Source organism: Sapajus apella, unplaced genomic scaffold (genome assembly GCF_009761245.1).
Source record: "Sapajus apella isolate SASKATOON/1434 unplaced genomic scaffold, GSC_monkey_1.0 scaffold4, whole genome shotgun sequence".
Lineage (NCBI taxonomy): Eukaryota > Metazoa > Chordata > Mammalia > Primates > Cebidae > Sapajus > Sapajus apella.
The window spans coordinates 49,208,131-49,230,972 of record NW_022436944.1 but is presented as its reverse complement, the minus strand read 5'-3'; the positions used below and the strand labels follow the sequence as shown (position 1 = coordinate 49,230,972).

General features: G+C 36.2%; 1 protein-coding gene across 11 annotated transcripts in view; it reads right to left on the bottom strand.

Moving 5' to 3' along the window:
* RBMS3 (RNA binding motif single stranded interacting protein 3) overlaps positions 1-22,842 on the bottom strand; it is a 758,821-nt gene that overhangs the window by 608,327 nt on the left and 127,652 nt on the right. For 3 of the 11 annotated variants that reach the window (XM_032259601.1, XM_032259585.1, XM_032259640.1), the window contains exon 1: positions 18,197-22,355. In XM_032259601.1, the coding sequence (XP_032115492.1) occupies positions 18,197-18,202 (6 nt within the window). In that variant the 5' untranslated portion in view covers positions 18,203-22,355. Of the gene's footprint in view, positions 1-18,196; positions 22,357-22,842 lie in introns of those variants that run through there. The other 8 variants (XM_032259593.1, XM_032259577.1, XM_032259636.1 and 5 more) reach the window with 5 other exon arrangements.

Genomic DNA, 22,842 nt, shown 5'->3' with positions numbered 1-22,842 from the left:
GATACACATCCTTTAATCAGCAAAACGTTGGCAGAAAGTTCCCGGAATGCCTGACAAATGCACAGGCCTAAATGAATTAATTTGTGAAAAGCAAAAGCGATTGTGTACGCTTTTGCTGCCAAAGACATATGACCAAACAACAGCATCTTTAAAAAAAAAAAAAAGTGTCAATAATCTCTAGGGGTTATTAGGTCGCAGCAACCACTTTACTGATGAAAGTGGTTCTGCTCCCTTTCTCAGTTCTTTGTCTTTAGTGGGATTTGGAATTTTGTCATTGATTAGCGTTTCAATCATTTTGGAGCACTGAGGAAGGGATTTTAAAATGTTAGTAAAGAAAAATATTTTCCTGCAGATAAAACTGACTTTGCTATATTGCTCAAAGTCACACTTTATAAATCCTGTTTAGGAGTAGAGAGGACTTACGGTCTGGAGTTACTGAATACTATAACACTGTGGTCTAACAGGGCAAGAGGTTGCTATGAATTTGCAGTGTCAGCTTAGAAGCAGTAGAAATGGCACATTCAGAAAGGGATTTTGGATGACACTCTGATTAAAGAAGAGAGATAGAGGATTTCTCTTGCAGCTGCTTATGTTTGGTAAGTATGCAGATTTTTCTTAGATGTTTATTCATTATAGCTTTGCTGGAAGGTTCTGCTGGGGATTATGGAATAGGGTCTGAAGCCCCTCCGTCACACGTTAGGGCTGCTATCTTAAAGGATCAGTGTCAATGCCCTCTTTAGGAAATGAAATAAGATGAACTAGCATCCATTGTGAAACATGCTATTCCTAAAATAGTAATCCTAATAATTATAGGTAGCATCTGTTGTGTGCTTGCTAAGGATTTTATATGCTATTTCACCACAGCATAATGAGGCAAATAATATTCCTCTCATTTTACAAATGAGGAAACCGAGGCCCAAAAAGGGTAAATGACCTTCTCAAGGTCACACAGCTGGAGCCCATCTTGTCCCTAGGGAGTCTGACTCCAGAAGCCATGCAGTCTCCTACAATACTGCAGAACTTTAGCTTTTAATTATATGGACACAAATAAACATAAACACATCCTTGAAGTAAACTCTGGAGGAGGATGCTCTAGCAAAAGCTCTGGAGCTTCTAAGTGTCAGCAGGAGGAAAGGAATGATGATGCTAAACAGCAGACAGTCAAAATGAAGGTTAACAGGCTCTTTTTCTCTATCAGAATTTCAATGAAGTCCATCTTACAGTTTAATTTCAAAAGGGAAGTGACCATCAGAACCAAGCATGTTATGAGTTTTTCAAATAATGTCAAACAAGTGGGTTCATTTGTCAAGAGTCATGGTTTGTAATCTAATAACAGGAAAATGAACTGGCTTGTAGATCATCCTAAACAGCTGATTCATTTAGTATGCTTTGTTAATACGCCTCATTTTTCAAGTTTGAAAAGTGAATCAACTGGGTCTTCCTACATTTGTAAAATGTGTGGTTTGGGAATGTAGGTTTAGAGAAACGTTAGCTTTGTTTTCTTTTTTGTTTTGTTTTCAGAAAGCATTTGGGACATTCAGTAAATGCTGCTCACACATCAGTAGGGTAAAGAAAATTATTTAACAATCATCTTTTATACAATTATCGAACTATATTTAATAAAGACTTGTCTACAGGTGGGGTTGCAGTGAATACATATGAGCCCAATAATTTTAAACCTTAGTTCCACACGTTGGCACCACTCACATTTTGGACAAGATAATTCTTTGTTTTAGGGAGCTGTCCTGTGCATTTTAACATATTTAATACCATTCCTCTCCTCTCCCTAGTAGATGCTAGTTGCACTGCCCTCGCCCAAACATGTAACAACCAAAAATGTCTCCAGACACTGCCAAATGTCTCCTCATGGGGTTGGAAATCTCTTTTAGTTGAGTATCACTATTTTAAGTAGACCCAGATCTTCTTCTTGAAAGGCCAATACAGCAATCCTCACAGAATGATACTAACTCAACGGCCTAAAAATCATAAAAAAAAAAAAAAAAACCTTACCACCAAACCAAAGCTCAGCTTCATATGTACAAGTACATAACGGCATTCACCCCCTCCAACATACACACTTCCACCATCTGCAACCAAGGTGTCAGCATGCCACATTTCATTTGCAGCAGGCTAAGTCCGAAACATACTTCTCCTTCTGATTGAAAACATAACTCTTTACAAAGGGAATTTTAAATATTTTTTGCATGCAATTCCCCTTGGCTGGGAATCACAGAGCCCTGATGCCAAACTGCAGTCAGTTCTATTGCCGGCATCTGGTTGCTGGCAGGAAGCTGAGGCAGTTGGTCTGGTGGTTTTGGAGTAGCCTTGGGCTCTATCACGCGGCAGTCTGTGCTGCTGATGGTCTCCCCAATTTGTTTTCATTCATCTCCTATGCAATAGAATTTGTACTCTTTTTATCCACTCAAGGGTAAAGCCCTGGATACAGCCCCCTAAGGGACTGACATGCCAACCCTTTTACTATCCAAAAATGAATACAAACTACATTTGTGCCTTAAATCATACATTATTTAGCTTGCACATACACATGTAATCCACTGCTCGCTGTATAACATTGCTGCGCAGGCTACTGGATTCATCTCCTTGACAGTGTAATTTCCACATAACCTTGATTCTTCAGACCTTTCCTTTAGTGTGAACACAACATGAGAGAGTGGACATGGTAAGAACTGTGGCGGTCACTCGTGTGTCTATAAGAGTCTTAAATGAGAGTGAATAGGAATACTCCCTGTGCAAGTAATAAATGCAGCTAAATACGTATCTAAGGCAAGCCATGCAATTATAGCCATGGTTTCATGAACTACATACATTATGGCTTTGCAATTTTATGCTAGGCAATTGCCTCTCCATTATCTAGAACACAAGCATAGTAAACAATTGTTTCAATTATGTCCTTTATAACAGTTTGGTGAAAATCTGTCTTACTTGTCTTTTCCTACCCAAAACTCAGATATGGAAATAAGCAATAAAAGACAAAACTCCTCATGAAAGGCAATCATTTGAACATTGTCTATCAACTGGCCTAGGTAACAGCTGCTGTCAACAGTGGTAACATGGTGTTTAAGAGCTCCAGAGTGCCCTGCTATGAATCCAGCTCCACCACTAACTAGACACTTAAACCTCTTGTCATGAGTGAAAGAGGGATTATGATTATCTCACTTCATAGGAGTGTTGTGAAACTAAAATGTATAAATTAGATGTTGAATGTTTAGCACAGGGCCTGGCACAGAGCCAATATTCAGTAATTTTTTTCTTGTTTTCTCATCATTACCATTGTCATTGTCATCACCATCATCACAGGGCAGATCCACAAAGTGAGCATCGCCTTCTCTGTTCTAGTTGGAGTAATTCACCTTGAAGGCGCTGCTATAAGAGCCAGTGGTTTTATAAACATGAAAGCCACTATGCTTGAAATGAAATTATGTCATTAGAACTGTGGCTTGCCATTTTCATCAAGAACTAGGCTGTGATGAAACAATCATTGCGGATGGAATGGCTAATTAGTTTCGAAGTATTTACAAATCACTACTGAGTTTTTATTAAAATTCTGTTAGAATGAAATTCACTTTTGCTCTAAATGTTAGTTTTTCAAAACCTCAGCAGATTGCTTAATCACACATTGCTCTGTACTATTTACAAACAGGCTTAATTTAAAGTCACTGAATTCCATTCATAGGCTTAGATATTAAATGACATTTTAAAATTCATGGTACTTAGAAACACAAATAGACTAGTTATTGTTCAGTTCAAGCACCTATGAACAAATTTGATTAATAAATTTATAAGCTAGAGAAGAGGTTGCTATAAATGACATCAAAGGAGTTTTATAAAGATTATCAGCTATCAAATATCAGTGACATCTGGTCTTTGCCCAACTTTTCTCTTAATCTGACTAACTTTTTATCTCTTTAAATACAAACAAACAAAATTAACACATACGTCAGATATTGCAGTGCTTACGGCATTATTTTAAAAAGTCAAGTGTATAACTTAAAAATAACCCAAAATGCTCAAGACTCCAATATTGATAATGATTGGTTTCTTGTGAGGTAATGCCATGATGTGTTCCCCAGCTGGAGATTACAGTATTAGCTACACTATGAGCAATAATTGTTAGAATCAGACCATTACCCGGAAATACTGAAAGTGACCATAATGGAATATCTGCTTTGTTTGTCCAAGGAATACCTCAGAGATCAATCTAAATCCCTGCTTTCATCATGAGCTAGAATCAGAGGGCAATTAGTGAAAACCCAGAACAGGTCACCAGAAACTGTTTTTGGGAATCTCTCGGCTAGCCAATAAATAGATCCTTGGGAATATACAACAATTATGCTTAGAGTCACATTCTTACACTTAATAAGAAAGACATATTTGCCTAAGTTTTTAGTTTTTCCCCATAATGCTTTTTTTTTTTTTTTTTTTTTTTGAGATGGAGTCTTGCACTGTCACCCAGGCTGAAGTGCAGTGGCGCGATCTCAGCTCACTGTAACCTCCACCTCCCTGGCAGCCTTCTGAGTAGCTGGGATTATAGGAACAAGCAACCTTGTCTGGCGTTTTTTTTGTTTTGTTGTTTTGTTTAGTACAGACGGGGTTTTTCCTAATTTTGTGTCTTAAATAATATTATATTTTACAGTCTAATGCTCTATTTCCCTAAAATTACAATTAGTAATAATATTGCCAACAATTAATTTCCCTAGCTTTTTTCGGATGTATACCTTCCTAAATAGAATGGAAACCATTGAATGTAGCTTAAAGAGCACTGACATAAAATATGCAGTGATGATACTTTATTGCAACTAAATGAACCCTTTGAAAAATTTCCTCCAGTTGTGAAAGTCAGGGCTTTGGATAAAAATGACAAATTTTCCCCTGTAAATGACTAGTTTCCATATTAACCAATCATATTACTCATTTGGTTACTGATAGCAAAGGGATGATAGAAATAACACACTTTGTTCCCAATTACACATAACAAAAATTACTGTCAGTAATGGAAATACAATCACAACACAAAATAGTATCCGTTTTTTTTTTTTTGATATGCCAAATATTTTTGTCTAGTTAAATGAGAACTTGGCTTCTCTGAAAGTGAATCTATGTTGACGAGAAGCAATTCAATAATAGCATAAATAGCATATACAATCCAATCTAATATCCTTATGCCAGTTCTCATCCCAGCTCCACGATGTGTCCAGCCTAAACGTACCCCCATTTCCTTCTACATTCTGGTACTCTCCATGCAAACCACATCATAGTCACATCTGCATCTATACCTTGATATGTTATCTTTCCTACACCTGGAATGCCTGGGTTATACTCCTGCATCTGATTCTACAGTGACTTAAAATTTATCTTCCAGACTGGGACATATTTGAGAGCAAAAGAGGGGGACATTAGTAATTAAACCAGGACACAAGGAATAATTGAGATTGTCTGAAGCAAATCAGGATGTGTGGTCATCCTGTAATTACTTTCTATTTATCCAAATCCCACATATTGCTCAAGGATCACCTAACATTATACCCATTCACAACATTTTCCTTTTATTACTTTAGAGCTATTTCATTTCCATATCTTTTCAGTTTCTACTTCATCAATATCTACAAAAGATTATAAAATAAGAATAGCAATAGCCGAAGCCTATTGAGCATGCATTATATTCCAGGCACAATTCTAAAAGCTTTATGCTCATTGATGTATTTCCTGATCTCAGAACTCTTGGAGGTAAGGACTATTATTATCTCCATGTTGAAGAAGAGAATACTGAGACTTAGGGAGGTTAAGTGACTTTTCAAGGTTGTTCAGCTGCTCAGCATTACACCCAGGACCTGAAGCTAGGCAGTCTTCACTTCAGTTAACTCCAGGTTTAAATCTAGATATGTACAGTCCAATCTGACAGTCACTAGCTGCATGCAGCTATTTAAATTCACATGTAATTAATTAAAATTAATTAAAATTTAAAAATGTATTTCCTCAGTTGCACTAGTCACATTTAAAATGCTGAAAAACAGGCCGGGCGCAGTGGCTCATGCCTGTAATCCCAGCACTTTGGGAGGCTGAGATGGGCGGATCATGAGGTCAAGAGATCGAGATCATCTTGGCCAGCATGGTGAAACATCGTGTCTACCAAAAAATGTAAAAATTAGCCGGGTGTGGTGGCACGCACCTGTAGTCCCAGCTACTCGGGAGGCTGAGGCAGGAGAATTGTTTGAGCCCAGGAAGCAGAGGTTGCAGTGAGCCGAGATTGCGCCATGCACCACAGCCTGGCAACAGAGCGATACTCCCGTCTCAAAAAAAAAAAAAAAATGCTGAAAAACATACATGGGTATTGACTGCTGTATCTGACAGGTAGACATAAAACATTCTCATCATCACAGAAAGTCTACTGGACAATGCTAATATTTATCATTCTTACAGTTACAAGATATAATCTCCCATACTATGTGCTAATGAAATAATACTTTCTATGCTATGCTACTATTTACAGGAATTTCTTAAAATGTAATTAATCTCCTGTTAGTCAAAACCATGTTCAAGCTTCCTCCTACACTCAAAAAGTAGGTTTATATTTTGTCATATAAAACCCCTCTTTCAATGGTTATCTCCCCTGACCAAACATGCACATTATTAAAAGATTTGTAGGAAGTAAAAATATAATTTGAGGGGAAAGGTATATTTTATTTTTTTAACCAATAACCAAACTTTCATCTAAATTATAAAACTGCTAAATACGAAGAAAAGATAGAAGTTAAGATTAGCTGTAGGTACAGAGTAAATGTTTCTCTCTTTGGCAGACAAGCTTCCTGCCTGGGCCACTTGGTGTTTTCAATACCATATAATCTACTTTACCTGCCATCCCAAAAGAGAACCCTTCCCCACCCGCAACTACCCTCCATGTAACATATATTTTAACAATTTTATTTCTGTCTAAAGAGGACCAAGGCAAAAAAGGAGGAAGTTTTCTTACAGTGAATTACCAGGGCGATTCAGCAATTTCATAAACAATAACCTATATTCCGTGACATGAAATAGTTTTGTTGTTTTATTAGCCAATTCATTCGTATTTTATTGATGTTGCAAAATTAAATGTGAACAGAACCTAGGCCTTTAAAATCCTAAATCTAAGAAATTTGAACTATAAAACATAATTTCCTCAAGAAGACAACGTTAGAGCACAGATCAAAAATGTGACAGAAATGAATGCATGCAAAGTAATTGCTTCATTATAAAAACTGAAATGGGCACTTGCACAGATAATTTTCTATAAATACATTTTCAAAATTTATTATGTTTTGGGCTGTCAGGTAATAACTATGAGAATAAATAAATGTTTGAGGTTAAGAAAAACGTGCCTCATAATAAAATGAATGTTAGGCAATTGATATGATTTATTATAATTTTTATAATCAGAAACATAAAATATTTACACATTCTAACTTCTATTTCTCATAATTATAAACCTCTATGAGGACTCCCATTTTCAGTATATTTTAGGTTAATCCACCTCAAAACTTAGAGAATTTCTGAAAAGAATATAGGCACATCCAATTCCGCATGCATCTTTCTTTTTTGTGTGATTATTACTGGAGTTTTTTTTTTTTTTTTGGTCTGGTGATATTCTACCTAAGAGAAGGAACTATCCCCAGTAATAAGACAGTCCTGCTTTTTCTTCTCCAGATTGCTATTGTCCTTTTTAAAAGAAGTAATTGAGCTTCAGAGAATGGCAGTTAAAGAGCACTTGCCCTTGATTGGTAAGAAGAAAGGAACATTATTGTTATTGTACAGTGGCTAAGAGTGTAGATCCTGAAGATGTGCAGCCCAGGCTTAAATCTTGCTTTACCGCTATTGCCTGTTTGATCTCAGAGAAAATTACCTAACCTCTTTTGCCTCAGTCTCCTCATCTGAAAAAAATGGAAATAATAACTACCTCAGAACACTGTTAAACATTTCAAATGGGTGATTGTATGTAAAGCACTGAAAATAAAACCTGGCCACAGCATTCTATAGGTGCTAGTTATTATCACGTAAATCCTAAAGCATTGTTACAATATCCATTGTTTTCATTAACAGTAATGTTCTTTTGGGTAACAGGCATATTGGTTTGTGAACTGATCTAGCCTACTCTGGCTTGCCTGGTTTAAAATCTCATGATACAAAGTAAAAAGTCCACTGATGCTTGTCAAAAATGAAATTATCTAGATTATAAGTCAAAGAATGTCCTTCTTCAATGGGACATTAGGTTTAGTTAGTACTATTCTAGCTACTGATAGTAGCTACTGATAGTAGCTAGAATGTCCTCAGATAAGCTAATGACAAGACTCTCAGAAGAATTTTATAAGATAAACATAAACTTTTATAAGGGAAGTCATTCTTAGAATATACAGATTCTGAGAAATATCTAAAAGTTGTAAAAGTACTCATTAAAATAAGATACATCTTACTGTCAGTGGCAAAATCTTATAGTTTAAATAACACCAACTACTAAATATCCACGCACTTAATTCAAAGGAGTTTTATATACAGAAAATAAACTATACTAATTTCATGGCTCTTAACACTAAAAATAATTAGATTTTTAAAAAATTGCTCCCCTCCAAGAATATTTTGTGGGCAAACAATGGCTTAAATTGCTTTTTTTCAGTTTAATTATCTCCCTAATTTCTAACAAGTCATAAGATAGATGCTCCAGGGTAGCCGAAGCAAATAGTCCATAGTTTAAGAATGGGACAGTAATACGTTTGTACATTCCAAAGTACTTTCTCCGCATCTCCAATATTCAGAGGATGCTTTTGTTTTATTGTTTTGCTTTGGTTGAAGAATACTACGTAAAACTTGGCAAATAGTAATAACAGCCTTTTCTAAAATACAATCACAAAAATAAAGAGTGTTCTAAGATGACCATTTCTCTGCTTCCCCTAAAGAAGCCTCAGTGCTTGTTCTATGTACTAAAAGGCAAAATGAAGGAGTGGGGAATCAAAACAGAAAACTACTCACAATTCGTGGTATGCAAGTATTCTAAAACTCTGAGAGAAAAGAAATAAAAAAAAAAAAAACAGGGAAAAAGTCCTGATTTATAGCTATGCTGATTTTTTAAAAATGTAAGTACACCTCTGATTTTTACCTTTAAGCAGCCTAACAACTGAGTCATGTCATTTCTGAGAATTTAACAATCATCTCTCACAAGTGGTCCTAGCCAGCTGTAGGATCCCACCACATCTCATCAGGATGTGACCTTAGGTGAAATGCTATGCAATTGGCCAACATCCTAAACTTATACAGAGATGAATGGAATTATTACATGAATGAATAGTAAAGAAGCAACAAGGAATAACTTGGGGGAAAAGAATAAGATTTATTGATGGCCCTGGCTCAGCTGTTAGGACCAGAAAGCACCATGAGAGACTGTGTGGGCAGAATGTACAGGCTGGATTGGTAAGATTCCATGACGTAACACAGGAATAGTACAGGAAACATGAAAATTTCTTGAAGAAAGGTGGAACTCAAAGTGAACCTCCTTATTTACCAGCCAACAGAGAATTCCCCACAATTAATGTATCTTTACTATCATCATTTCTTTTTTTTTTTTTTTTTTTTTTTTTTTTACAAATATTCAGGGGCTACTTTTAGCCTTAAGGGGCCGATCATTAATGCATAAAGTCGATCACATCTTAAGCAGAATGAAAACAGAGATGCCAAATGTAAGAAGCTCAACGGAAACAGTGTCCATCACCAATGCAGAAAGTATTGCATAAACTACAACAGTAATGATACAAACTGCCTTCTTGAAATCATGTTTATAGTGGTGTAAGTATTCCTTACATTCAGCAATGGGTCTAAAGAAAGCTTGTGAAGTTCAAGACTTTAATAAGTGAGAATTACATATTAACTTACACACACACTTACATATATATCACTCTCCCCTTCTACCCATAGCCAACATCATATGGAATCCAACACTTTGGTAAATAATGGATAAATTGATCTGCCTAAGTTTACCAAGCATGTACACTGCAGCAAAGCAGCCTAGAATTACAGCTCATTATATTACCATATTACTAAGTTTTGTAAGGAGAGAAAATGTTTCTATCTATAGATCAACTTCCTAAGGCTGCTGGTATTAAGAATATCCATCCAGAATTTTGACCTGAAGAAGAGATCTAATTAGAGAAATGTTATAATATAACAAAGACCTATGATTTCTAATTCTCAGATAAATGATAAAAATTTAACCTCCACTATAATACATGTAAAGTAAAACAGGAAATTAGAATTCATAAGATAAATTCAATGATAATATAATAAATGTTATTACAAGAAAATATTTTAAATATTAAAATATATCCAGTGACAATCACTCCTTGAAGTCCTAAGGTAACGAAAGTAGAGCAGTTTACACATGGGGTTAATACAGAGTTCTCAGCACCATCACAGGAAAGAAAACAAAGAAAAGATAAATAGACAAAGTTGGTATACTGAAATGTGGTCTATACTTACCTCTATTAAAAGTATAGGAGGTTGCTTCTTGGCCTTTTGGCTAAGATCAAGCATAGAGCATAGGGGAAAAAAATGGCACCTGTGTCCAATGCTAACTCTTCTGAGAATGTCGTTATTTTTCTGTAAACTATATTCTTTATAATAAAAAAAAACACATTTTACTACCCAGAGTGACAGTTTTCAGTATCACAATGAACAGAATGATAGAATCATCTAGTTTTATAACTAGAGTTTTCAAAGACAATACATGCAATTGACTTTATTGCCTTTTCTTGTGGTTTGCAGTAATTGGAGAAAACTGCTTTAGTAATAATACAAGATCAAACTAAAATGAGAGAAGGACCAACAACAGAGGACTTTGCTATTAGCATGGTGACTTTTATTCAAATGAATTAAGGTCTATCAGTAGACTCATATGTAAGACTTTTTTAGCAAAGGAATATGTTTTACCCAATGAAAACAGGAACCCTCTAGAGTTATATTCTTATTTCAGCAGAGGAAAGCAAAGATTCTCAAGGTATACACTACACCACAGAGACAGAGCTCTTTCTTAATGCCTAAATCCTCTCAATTTAGTCTCGCAGAAGAGTGAGATTCTATCACACCACCCGTGGCCAAGAAGCACTTTTTGGAGTATTACAATATTCTGCAACATTGACTGTCTACTCATCCTGAATCTGGCTATGCTATGTGCAAAGGCACATTTCCTTTATTTATTTGGATTCCACTGGTCATTAATCTCATTCAGTACGAAGGCTTCTGATAGTCAGTCAGTCAGCAATTTCAGAAAGAGACAAATAGACACACCCCTAATCTTGGCCACCAGTTTCCATCTTGGATCCAATCCACATTTTTTTATTTTGCAATGACACAGATAGTAACAAAAAAGGAGTATGTTCTACACTTACTTTCTCTTGATTAGAAGACTGAGAATGGCATCACCTAGTGTGTTCCATTTATTTTGAACTATTTATCACACCACAGCAGGTCAAATAATGACTTGTTTATGAATGGAAAGAAAAAGAAAGTTATGTTTGTAGCTGATATGCTAGTTCTACTGACCAATCAATACCTTATCCCTGCCTAATGATGTAGATTATTTTTTATGAAAACACAAGGGGGAAAACGAGAAAACTAATCACTTTGTGTAAAGACATAAGGGAGAAAACTAGAAAAATAAATAAACTCATATAATTTTGCTGATTATACAAGCTTAAATTCCAGTGGATGATCTTCCTGTTAGTCAAGAACACATCGTAGGTGTTCCATTATGAAATGGGGTAAAAATAATTATTACATCTGTTTTACTGAAATGTAATCGAGTATTGCTAAATGATGAACAATTCCTTCCCTTGTCTGATTATACACTTCTGATGATATACTTTATTTCACAGGATTGTATAGCTTCTGAAAATACTTTTCTGAAATGAGGTAGTTTATATTCTCAAATTGCTCTAAGTGGAATAACACATTCAGGATGCTGAATGTGTTTATGATCCTGCCTGGGTACTCCTCCTGAATTTTGCCCATGAGAAGGGTACCCATCCCAGACCCAGTCCCCCCACCCAGGGAGTGGGTTGGCTGGAAACCCTGCAGGCAATCACAGCTCTCATGTTCAGATATTCCTGCCTTTGGGACATATTCCACTGTTGTTTTGTTATGAACCACACATCTCTGCTTTGAAACAGTTTTAAAGTCTACTTAAATATATTTCTCAAATACTATGCTATACAGAAAGGGGAACATTCTTAACTGGAATTACGTTATAGTATACTAAGGAATACTAATATATTCCACTTAATATAAACCAGTAGAATATTTCCAAATTATAATAATTAGATAATTAGGATATTATAAGGTAGAGCTAACCAAAGGTAAAAAGGGAGAACATCATAAAAGATGAAAGCAACAGATACTTAACTCTAAATGGACTGCATGGATCAGCCAGGCATTAACATTATGTGCTTGATTATGAAAATTAAGGTATACCCTGAACCCAGAGACAAACTCAGGTCTTGTTGTGCCTTAAGTTTATACAATTTTGGAAACTCATTAAAAAAGAACAAAATTTATAAATATAAAATTATTTATAAAAATGGACATTTGTTTAGAATAAAGTTTCAGCACATAATCAATATTACAAAGCTGATAACATGAAAATAAAAAATGCAGAAAATAATATTAATTCTGCGACACACTTCAAAAATAATCCCGTCTCCTTTTTCACTGCAAACTTTTTGATTGCTTCTTTACATGACAGTAATTTCATACTATTTTCCCTAGAGAGAATCATCTAGAGACAGACAATTCTGTCTGTCCTCTAATGGCTAATAGGCATTTTTTTCTAGTGATAGTTCAGAAATGTTTTATTCAACTTCACAAATCATAAATGATAATAGCTTATAACTTCTTATAAGATAAGGGGGACAGGAAGGTTAGAATAGTCAATTTGGGCACAAAAATGTGGATGAATTTTGCATAGAGTTGGCTTCTGGCTTCAGATTATTTCTTCTACTTCCCATATCCTTCCAGTATTGGGCACCAGAGACCACATTCTTATCACAATAGAACCTTGACTTGGCCCAGAACGTTTCTGCCACAATGCCCAAGGCATTGGTAGAGCAGGCAGTATGGATATCCTTGGAAACAATCCATACCACAAAACAGCTAGTAATAACACAAACATATATCCCACTCAATACAACATAAATGGATCTCCCACATAACTTACCCTTCACTAAATTCCACAATACCTACCACCACTGGAATTAAAAAAAATACAAATAGGGAAACTAGAGTGAAAAGAAGCAAGGACCCGTTGTGATGAAAATGTATTTTTTTTTACAAATTTTCCAAATTGATGTAACCATATAAACACATTGCTAGTTATGAAAGAATGTGCATCTTGTGCAATCCAAATCTTAGACACTTTGGATGGTCATTGACCATTTTTGAGGAAAAAAATACAAAATGATTATACAGGATTAAATATAAGATTATAGAAGAGGTTGGGAAAAACAAGGGACCCTAACGCCTAAATTTTATCAGGCTCTGGGCAAACCTGCCATCATGAACCCACCTTTCCAGCCACCCCCCACCTCTCTCTCCCCCATACCCACAGGTGATCTGAAAATCCTACCTCTCTGTTGTACCAAGAGGTTATATCCCATTTTCAGATGTAAATATCTCATGTGCTAGAGCTACATGATTTAAGGTAAAAAGGGAAAGCACCCGGAAAGCCGAAAGCAACAGATGTTCAACTCTGAATAGTCTGCACGAATGAGTCAGAGGTCTTGCTTTTCCTGTGTGTTTCCACTTGTTCTTTCTGTCTACAAACGTGCTTTTAGCCAATGCCCCTTCATGCCTTTTTCTGGACACTTTTCCTGATGGCCCTTCATACTGAAGGGCACTTCCAAGTATTGTGTCATGGTATGAAAATTTCATCCTACGCTATGCCTTGAATATTCACTTGAAGTTAGCAATCATTTTCCACAGATCTACAGTATATTGATAATTTAACATCTGGATATGTATTATTTTTTTATTTCACTGACATGAATGAGTCTCATCCCAGCACCAAGTCCTGCCTATGCTGCATTCTCAGTGTCTCCCACATCTGTCTTTTCCATCCATTCTGCTATTTCTATTCTTGTCTAGGAGCACTTCACTTCACATATGGATTAATGTAACTGTCTCCAAGCTGTATTTCCTGTTCCCAAGCTCCAAGTACTCTAATCTATCCCACATGCAGCCTTAAGCTTTATCTTCCCACGACAAAAATTAATTTTCACACTTCATCCCCATGTTAATAAAAGCAATCCTGAAATTCTCTTCACTGTCTGCAGATCACCTTCCTTAGACTGACCATTAGCACAAAAAAATAAATTCCCATTTTCAAATGTCTGTAAAATGTACTGTCTTGTGTCTGCAAGCTATTACATTTATTGTTGCAAATTTGTAATAATACAATGCGCTTTGCTGAAAAATGATTGCTTTCTGATGCACGCCTGAGTACCTACTACTCAATAAAAGATTTAATTTCCAAATTGCCAGTTTCTACAGTTTGCTTGTTTTCTGTCTAAAAATCCAACAAAAGTGGGCACTTACGAGGGCCCTATTGAGTGATATCAACCCGATGGGCAGATATGTATTTGCATTATTCATATTTACAAAGATGTGAGTAATATAAATCTTTCTTACACCGGGAGAACACTCCAGTGTGACCACTTACATCTAAATGGTCTGGGAATTGTCCTTCTCAGCATTTATCAACCATGTCCTTATTTTATTCTATTAAGGGAGAAGGAAGAGCAATGCTAGACTGATCAATGTGTCAGTGAATCTTATGGCTATATTTTAGTATGACCTATATTAAAGGAGTTAGGCAAACGTAAGAGAAATTTACTACTCATGGGATAATGGCTCACTGTAGCATCATGGTGCCCAAAACATGGCATATTCTTGCTTTATTTATGCCCCGATGCTTGACTGATCGTCTTTCTCATATTTTGCCTTACTTTTGAAAGCACGGATTTTCTTGCCTTATTGATCTCTTTATACCCTTATCATTTTTCCCTGCGTTATTTGGCATGATGACAGCAGTGTGTCGTGGGGCTGATTTAACATTATCACCCAAGTATGCAGCACTGAGCTCAGAGTGGAATATTTTAAGGCTGAAACATGTAACACATCTGTCAGGCAGTGATACAAATACAATCTCTTGTCAGAACTAATGAATGAAGTAATTCGAAGTATGGATAAATAGCAAGAAAATGGAAGATGCTAGAAACTATTTTTCACGAAAGAGCATTTCAGAGTAATTAAATTATTTGGAGAAGAATGATGTTCCTTTGTTTTTGGTTCTAACTCACTTATTTTTACAAAAAGACCTTGGTGGTTATTTTTAGAGAATGAAAGTGCAGTAAGAAGCAGACAGCTACGCGCATGTTAATGAGGTTGGTGGTCCTTTGACTGTGGCCTATCTCATGGGATAGATGTATTTTCCAACAAATATTTAATAAAACTTGTTAACCAAGCAGATTCCCTTTACTTGATTACAGTTTAAGGCTTGGTTTTGCACCACCTTCATTATCAAATGTGATTAGGTATAAGAATAAACACAGAAACCACAGGGATCATTCAACAGTGATTAGAAATCGACGCAAGTTACCTGTCAATAATGCTTCATCCTAAAACCTTAAAAGACTCCTGGCACAGGGAGAAAATGATATCCCAAAAACTGATTGTTTTTACTAAGTGTGTTTAAGCACATTCCGAAAGGAGAAAGAGAGTGGAAGCATAGACGTGTCCATGTGTAATCAGAAAGGCGGGGAGAGACTGGCAGCCAGTAAGGGAACAGGTTAAGTGAAAGGAAGAAAAAGAGAATAAGGACCACATCCCTGAGGCAGGCACTGATTTTCCTACAGAAAAGGAAGTTCCCAGTTTCACATGGGATCTACTCAGTTATTCATAACCTTGATACAACATTTTAAGCAGTGATTAAGCTCTGTAGATGGCCATTGGACATTCAATCTTCTTCATCTAGAAACAGAAATGGAAAGCCAGCACTGAGGATCCAAGAGGAAAAGGACCTCCTAAGTACGATGTGGGTAAAAGTTATTACTAACCTTACTTCACCCTACATATACCTAGAATCCTGCTACACCATTGTTTATCCTACCATGTTTGATATTCTCTTGCGACACCAATGTAACTATCAAATAAAGCTGGAATTATGTTTCTAAATATTTGAGTTATTAAATTCTTATTAGTAGATAAATACACATCATAGTCTGGTATTCCTATCAAAACTACACTGTACTTCTCCTGGCTTTTCCGCTGCAACTCTTTTTCTTATGTGAGAAGAGAAATAATGTTAATTTCCAAACAGGGCCCCTACTACTCTCCTCAGTGCCATCTATCCTAATAGTGGTATTTGAGCATGCTCTGAAAAAGCCATTTGAAACTGAGCAGTCTACTGCCTCCTGATTCCTGCTGTTGCTCGCTATGAAAGGCCCTCCTACTGGTTCTTCAGTAGCCAGACCTATTCATCCTGAAGGTGGGATTCAGATTTCACCTCCTCTGAGAAACCTTTATCATAGACAGATTTCTCTCCGCCCTGCTTAAGGTTCTAGGGGACATTTTTCGCATGTGCCTGCTGGTGATAAATACTTTGCCCGTCAGTAGGTATTTCTACCCCGGGCATGCTGAAGAGTTGAGGACACGCCATGCAGTCAGTCACACCTCTGATTCTCAGCACTTACATACGCATACTTGGAACAAAATCTTTCAGTTGGCACTTAATGAACCTTTTGCTGGAAGGTGAATTTTACCATAAAAGTCTAGTCAACAATAATTATTGTTGGGAGATTCAGGGATAATTCATCAACCTAACCCCCAATTATGTTATTAGTTTTATTAGATAAGTGTATGTTGCCTTATGTATCTATGAAAACATGGCAACTTGAGGAGTGGTTCTCCTTGCCTTCATGCTTCTGGGGCTGTGGTAAGAACAAAAAAGGGAACTATAATAAATATACTTTCTCCATCCTTCCCCTTCTGCAGCTCTCTGCCAAAGCACCTGCCAGCACACTGCTTACAGACACAACCAGAGCACCTGGGCTACCCTGAAAGCAAGCGTAGTGGCTTACGGAAATGTATTTGTTCATCGTTGGCCAGAGAGAATACACTCATCCATTTCAAGCACAGTCATACATGACTGTCAAAACTGAAGAAGAACATGAGCTCCTTATTTTTGGTCTCACTATATATGTACAAAGTGAATTTTGCCTGTTACAGAAATACAGGGGCTAAGAGGGCTCATAAGATTTTTGTAATACATGTAAGTAAGCGTCTTTATTGCAAACTGACTAAATGCACATTTGAATTTTAAAACTATTTGACTATCAACATTGACTTTTTCAAAAATCTTGATTTAAATAAGTTCAAATCATTGCTACAACGCAGTTTTTCAACTATTTTAGTGAATAACTTATTTTATTCACACGCTTTGATAGACATGGGGTTTTCCTATGAGTTTCTTTCTGTTTCACATCAGTTTCGCGTATGTGTTTGAAACAAAACTCCAGTCAATTCAGTTGCTATTTGTGAGTGGTGATGGAAAAGATCCATTCTTTGCTGGAAAAGAAATATATTTGTAGCACATAGCTACCAACTTTAGCAGAGAAAATTATTTGCACACTGAACAGGGAAACTGCCAAAGCGAAGAACAGAGCATCTGCTGTGGACAAGGGTATAATTATCTTGCTCATCCAAACACCGTTGGACATAAAAGTTTCACGCGCTCTCTCTCTGGCAAGACACTCTGCTCAGACTTTTAACACAACATTATTAGCAAATAATAACTAGTTTGGAAGTCCTGTCAATAAAACAGTATGTCTTTTGGACCATTTCCTGAAAAATGGAAAACAGGCTCTAATCTGATAAAATCATGAACCATTTTAGTGCCAAAATGATCAAAACATCATTTCTGTCTTGTCTTAACATGTCAGATATTCTCACACCTTCTTGGCTATAGACTTGAGGATTTGTCAAAAGAGGAAATATCTATCTTCCTGGTTCCAGATTACAAGCTATTGTATGTTTCTAAAAGCGATTTTCTGATTTGTAATGTTTTCTTTACCCAGGAGGTGAGATTGCCATGACTTTTAAGCCACCTTACCTTCATTTAGAGTGAAATATGAGTAGATCTTTCTGCGAGGCCAGATGAATGGCAGGAAAGAAGTCTGTTTATGATGAACAGATGTCAATTATCAAAGGGATAGCTGCTCTTCTGATTTTGTTACTGCCACTTCTACCTTTTCTCTGGGGATTTCAACCTGAGATGGGCAAGAGACTTGAGTTTACTCATAAAACCACCAAAAAAAAAAAAAGGTGGTTGAATTTCCTTTTTTAATTGCTTACATGTGATTGTGTTGACTTTTTTTTTTTTTTTGAAGAAAGGGATAGGAATCATAAAGTCATTTCCAGTAAATGTCCTTAATAGGCAACTTGCTAAAATATCACCGTGCCCTGATCTTTTATAAAACCTTCCAACAGCTATCAGCAACAGCTGACAAGCACTGGCTAACTTGAAATTGTATGTTCTCTCCTGTCAACACCAGACCACACACATAGCATTGAAAAACACCCAGTGAGCACCATAATTCTTAAACAGAGGGATCATGATGTTCCATTTTCTTGTGCTTAAAAAGTAATATGTCCTTTTTATTGGGAATTTAAAATCCTTCACCACCCTTTGAAGTTTTAGATTTAAAATTTTATTCTTTGGCATCTGAAGGAAGATGGCATCAAATATTAACGGCAATAAAACAAGCAGAAGTGACAACTTCCCCCAAGGTTGGTGGTGGCAGACACTGGCGCAAATTCATCCATCTGGGTGTTTCAAGGACATATTCCCACATGAGGATCTAAAAGGGAAAGTGTCACAGAACTAACAGATGGGTTTCCCTTGCCTAGACTAGCCTAATGGAGCTTTTAGGTAATTTGCATACTAGCTGTCAGTGACACAGGTGTGTGTCAAAACTTGAGAGAAGCTAACAGAAACCTTACATAGGGTACAGTTTCATGGTTGATTCATGCCTACCTTTACTGTGAATGCTAATAAGTGATATTTGTTAGAAGGCCAGCAGTTCAGTGGTGGCACTTTGTTTTTTCCTTCTAACTGACAGGCTGTAGGCGGTTTAGTGTATGGTCAAGTCAGAATAATTTCATTCCAATAAAAGGTTAATACTGAAGTCTTGCTCTTTTTATTAGTGAATCATATCCAAAATAGTATTCACATGCCTTCACTTTTTATTAAATATGTTGGATCTGTGCTAGTCTTATGGTCAAAGACTTGAGAGCTGCCTGGCTCTAGTACAATCTCACTACCTGAAATAAAGAAACAGTGGTTGCCAAAACCGATGTGAACATTCCCATGGCTCATCAAATTCTGGAAAGTGTCAGCTTTCCCCCAATCCAATCATAGACCCATAACAGTGCACAGTATACTGAAGTAATGAAAAAAAATCAATTAATTAAAGTGGCATCAAATTATGTGTTGCATATTGCAACTTGCTCCTTGACCTTGACCACATAAATTCCCTGCCAGTTTGGTAGACAGGCACACTGATGCTCCAAATGAACTGCGTCTTCCATAACTCACAGCCTAATCTGGTGTGCTCTCACATTTGTTCCCGGTTTAGCCATAGATTTGCTGCAACCAAAAGAGAGTCACAAGTATGATCCAAGTACAGGTTAGATAAGCACTTCCACACGTTGGTGCTTATTATCTTGGGTTGCTCCCAAGAGAATAACTAAGAAGTTTAGAACCCAACTATTCAGCCTTTTGGAACCCATCCACTATGCTGTAAGGAAATAATCCCAACAACATAATTTCCTGATGTCGATTTACTCAGACAAGCTCTGGGGACAATAATTTGTACTTCACGTAAGGAACACTGCGTTGAGTTAGGGCTGAAACATATGTCATTGCAGGCCCAGAATATCCTGCTAGAGAGGGAGGCCACACGGAGAGACTGTGGAGGATGAGATAACATATGACAAAAGAGTCCAGGTAGAGAAATACTGAGGTGCCCCAACTTAGGTGTCCCAGCCAAACTCTTCAATGACTGGAGTAACCCCAATCGGTACCATGTGGAGCAGAGGCCTGCTATGTCAATGCAAAGAATCATCAGAAAAAATAAATCGTTACTGTTTTTAGCTACTTTGTTATCTATTGCTACCTGTTATGCAGAAAATAACTGAGATAGTCATTTTTAAAAATGAAACATTTCTGAGATTCTAATGGACAAGTAACTTGCTGTGTGACATTGAATCTGACAGAGGCTGTTTTCTCATCTATATTATGAACAAGTTGAATTAGATGGTCTCAGAGGTTCCTTCCCACTCTGATAGCCTGTTGCATTCTATACCAGGATTAAAACAAAGGGTACAAGCATCCTGACTGCAACGGCACACTAATTATGCAACATTGCATCCTTTAAAGAAAGGGATTTTAAGTTGGCAGCCATGGTCTAATGTAAATTCACCAGATAACAAAATATTATTTGCGAAAAAGGCTTGTAGCTCAGACTCATCACAGCTGATCATTTTGATATAGAATCTTCAACTCTGTATTGTGTATATTCTGAAAAAAATTATTTGGTACAGTGATTACACAATAGAATACTCTGGTTATGTCCCCAAAAAGCTGGGTCCTGATGCTCTAAGGTTATTTTATGGTTTAGAAAGAAAATATATAAAAAATATAGTATATCATAATGACATTTGAGAGTCAAAAATCTGTGCTTATGACATATAAACCCCCTAAAATTACAGGGTAACGTAAAGACCATCATCAAATGGCTATTCTGTGCCAATTAAGTACAAAGACTAGGTCATAATTTTTATTGACCCTTAGAGAATTTTTTTCCTAAGCCATCACTTTTATAGTGTTTATGGTATGTAATACACTGTTCCAAACATTTTACACATGAGGAAATTGAGGCACAGAGAGATTAAGTGCTTAATCAAAAACTTAAGTCAAAAGGTATATGTGATTGTGATGCACATTAAACAGAAATATTTTATTTACATAATTTTCCTAATTTCAAATGACTTTGAAAATTGAGTAAATTAGGACTGCTCTCCTCTGAGTTCCATAATGTCTCTTAAGGATATTAATATTTATTCACTAATATCATTTTCATTAACAGTGTGAATTATACTATTATTAGGCAAGTCAGAATATTTATGCACAAAATTATTCCAACAGCATAACTTGATGATATTGATTTATTCATATAAGCTTTGGGGATCATCATTTGTATTCACCATAAAATAGACTGTGCTAATAGTTGGGACAGAAACGTGCCATTTCAGCCACAGAGGCAAGTGGGATGCTCAACCGTAACTCAATCATATGTTAGAGGGATGAGGGAGAAAGATGTAGAAACATTTAACTACCTGGCTAAATTGTTGGACCCTGAAAACAGCTTTCTATATTAAGATTATTTGACTCTACATAATTTAATCACATTGCATTTATTATAAGATATGCATATTTAAATCAAATTATAAGCATATTGTAGCTGCCTTGACTAAGATTTTTGACTGCGTGTATTTTAACCAAATTATACTGAGTATACTGATAAGAAAGATCACCCTTAATATTCAGCCACAGAAGGCAGTGGTAAGACATGTGGACTCGGAAACTGGCTGCCAAGGTCATCTACACACACCTCAGTCGCTGGTCAGATGAACTTGAGAGAAGTTAACTTCTCTGTGCCTCAGTTTCCATGTTTGAAAACTGAGGATAATGACAGTATCAACCTTCTTAGGTAGTTGTGATAATTGAACAGAGCAGATGTTAATCCACTTTAGAACAGTTCCTGGTAGTGAGCAAGTGTGCAGTAATTCTTGGTCATTGTTATCATTTGTATCATTCTTGTATTTTAATTTATCACTGAACTGCATTGGAATGTACATTGATTCTACAAAATGTACTTTCTGTAGTTTCTGCATCATTTCAGAATTTCAACCTGGAGACCCATCTGTACGAAGATCAGCATGCATCTAAGTTTCATGAATATGAGCTTAAAATAGTAATCTAACTCAAAAGGTTAAGGTCATTTCTTCCTCGGCAAAAGAAACCTGGATATTGATAAATGACTGTGATACAGACAGCAAGTTTGATTTTTAAATTTAAAAATTCTGCCTATTTTAACCATTGTTTTACTACTTTTCAATTTCAAAGGAGTAGAATAATATTTTGCTATTTCTAACTGAAAGTAGTCAACAAGAACTAAAAAATTATTTTAATGAAAAATATTATTAAGCTATAAATGTATGTTTGTGTGTATATGTGCATATAAACCTGTATTTTTAAAAAAAAAACAGTTCAGGGTTTAGCTTAGGTTTATAAAAAACAGTTTCAACGTCAAGCACAGTCTTGGCTCATGATATGCGCATTATAAATATTTGCTGAAATATTGAATTACAAGGCAAAGGAGTAGAACTTAACAAATCATGTGTAAAAAATGTTTGGCTTGATTATTCAGGGGAGTTGTGATGTGGTTTAATGAGCCAGACCACCTTTCAGCCAGACATAGAAATGGGCTTGGATTGTCATTTAGGGAGTTGCAGCACTTTGAAATAAATGCATTGCTCTGTGTCAGTTTTTAAAATTACACTCATAGCTTTTAGTACAGATTTCATTTTTAATAATCTGCTTAAAAATCACTAAAAATATCACCCACCGTGTAATTTGTTTCTTTCACACTGATGGCACTCCTACTGTTTAAAACTAATTGCCTTTTTACATTA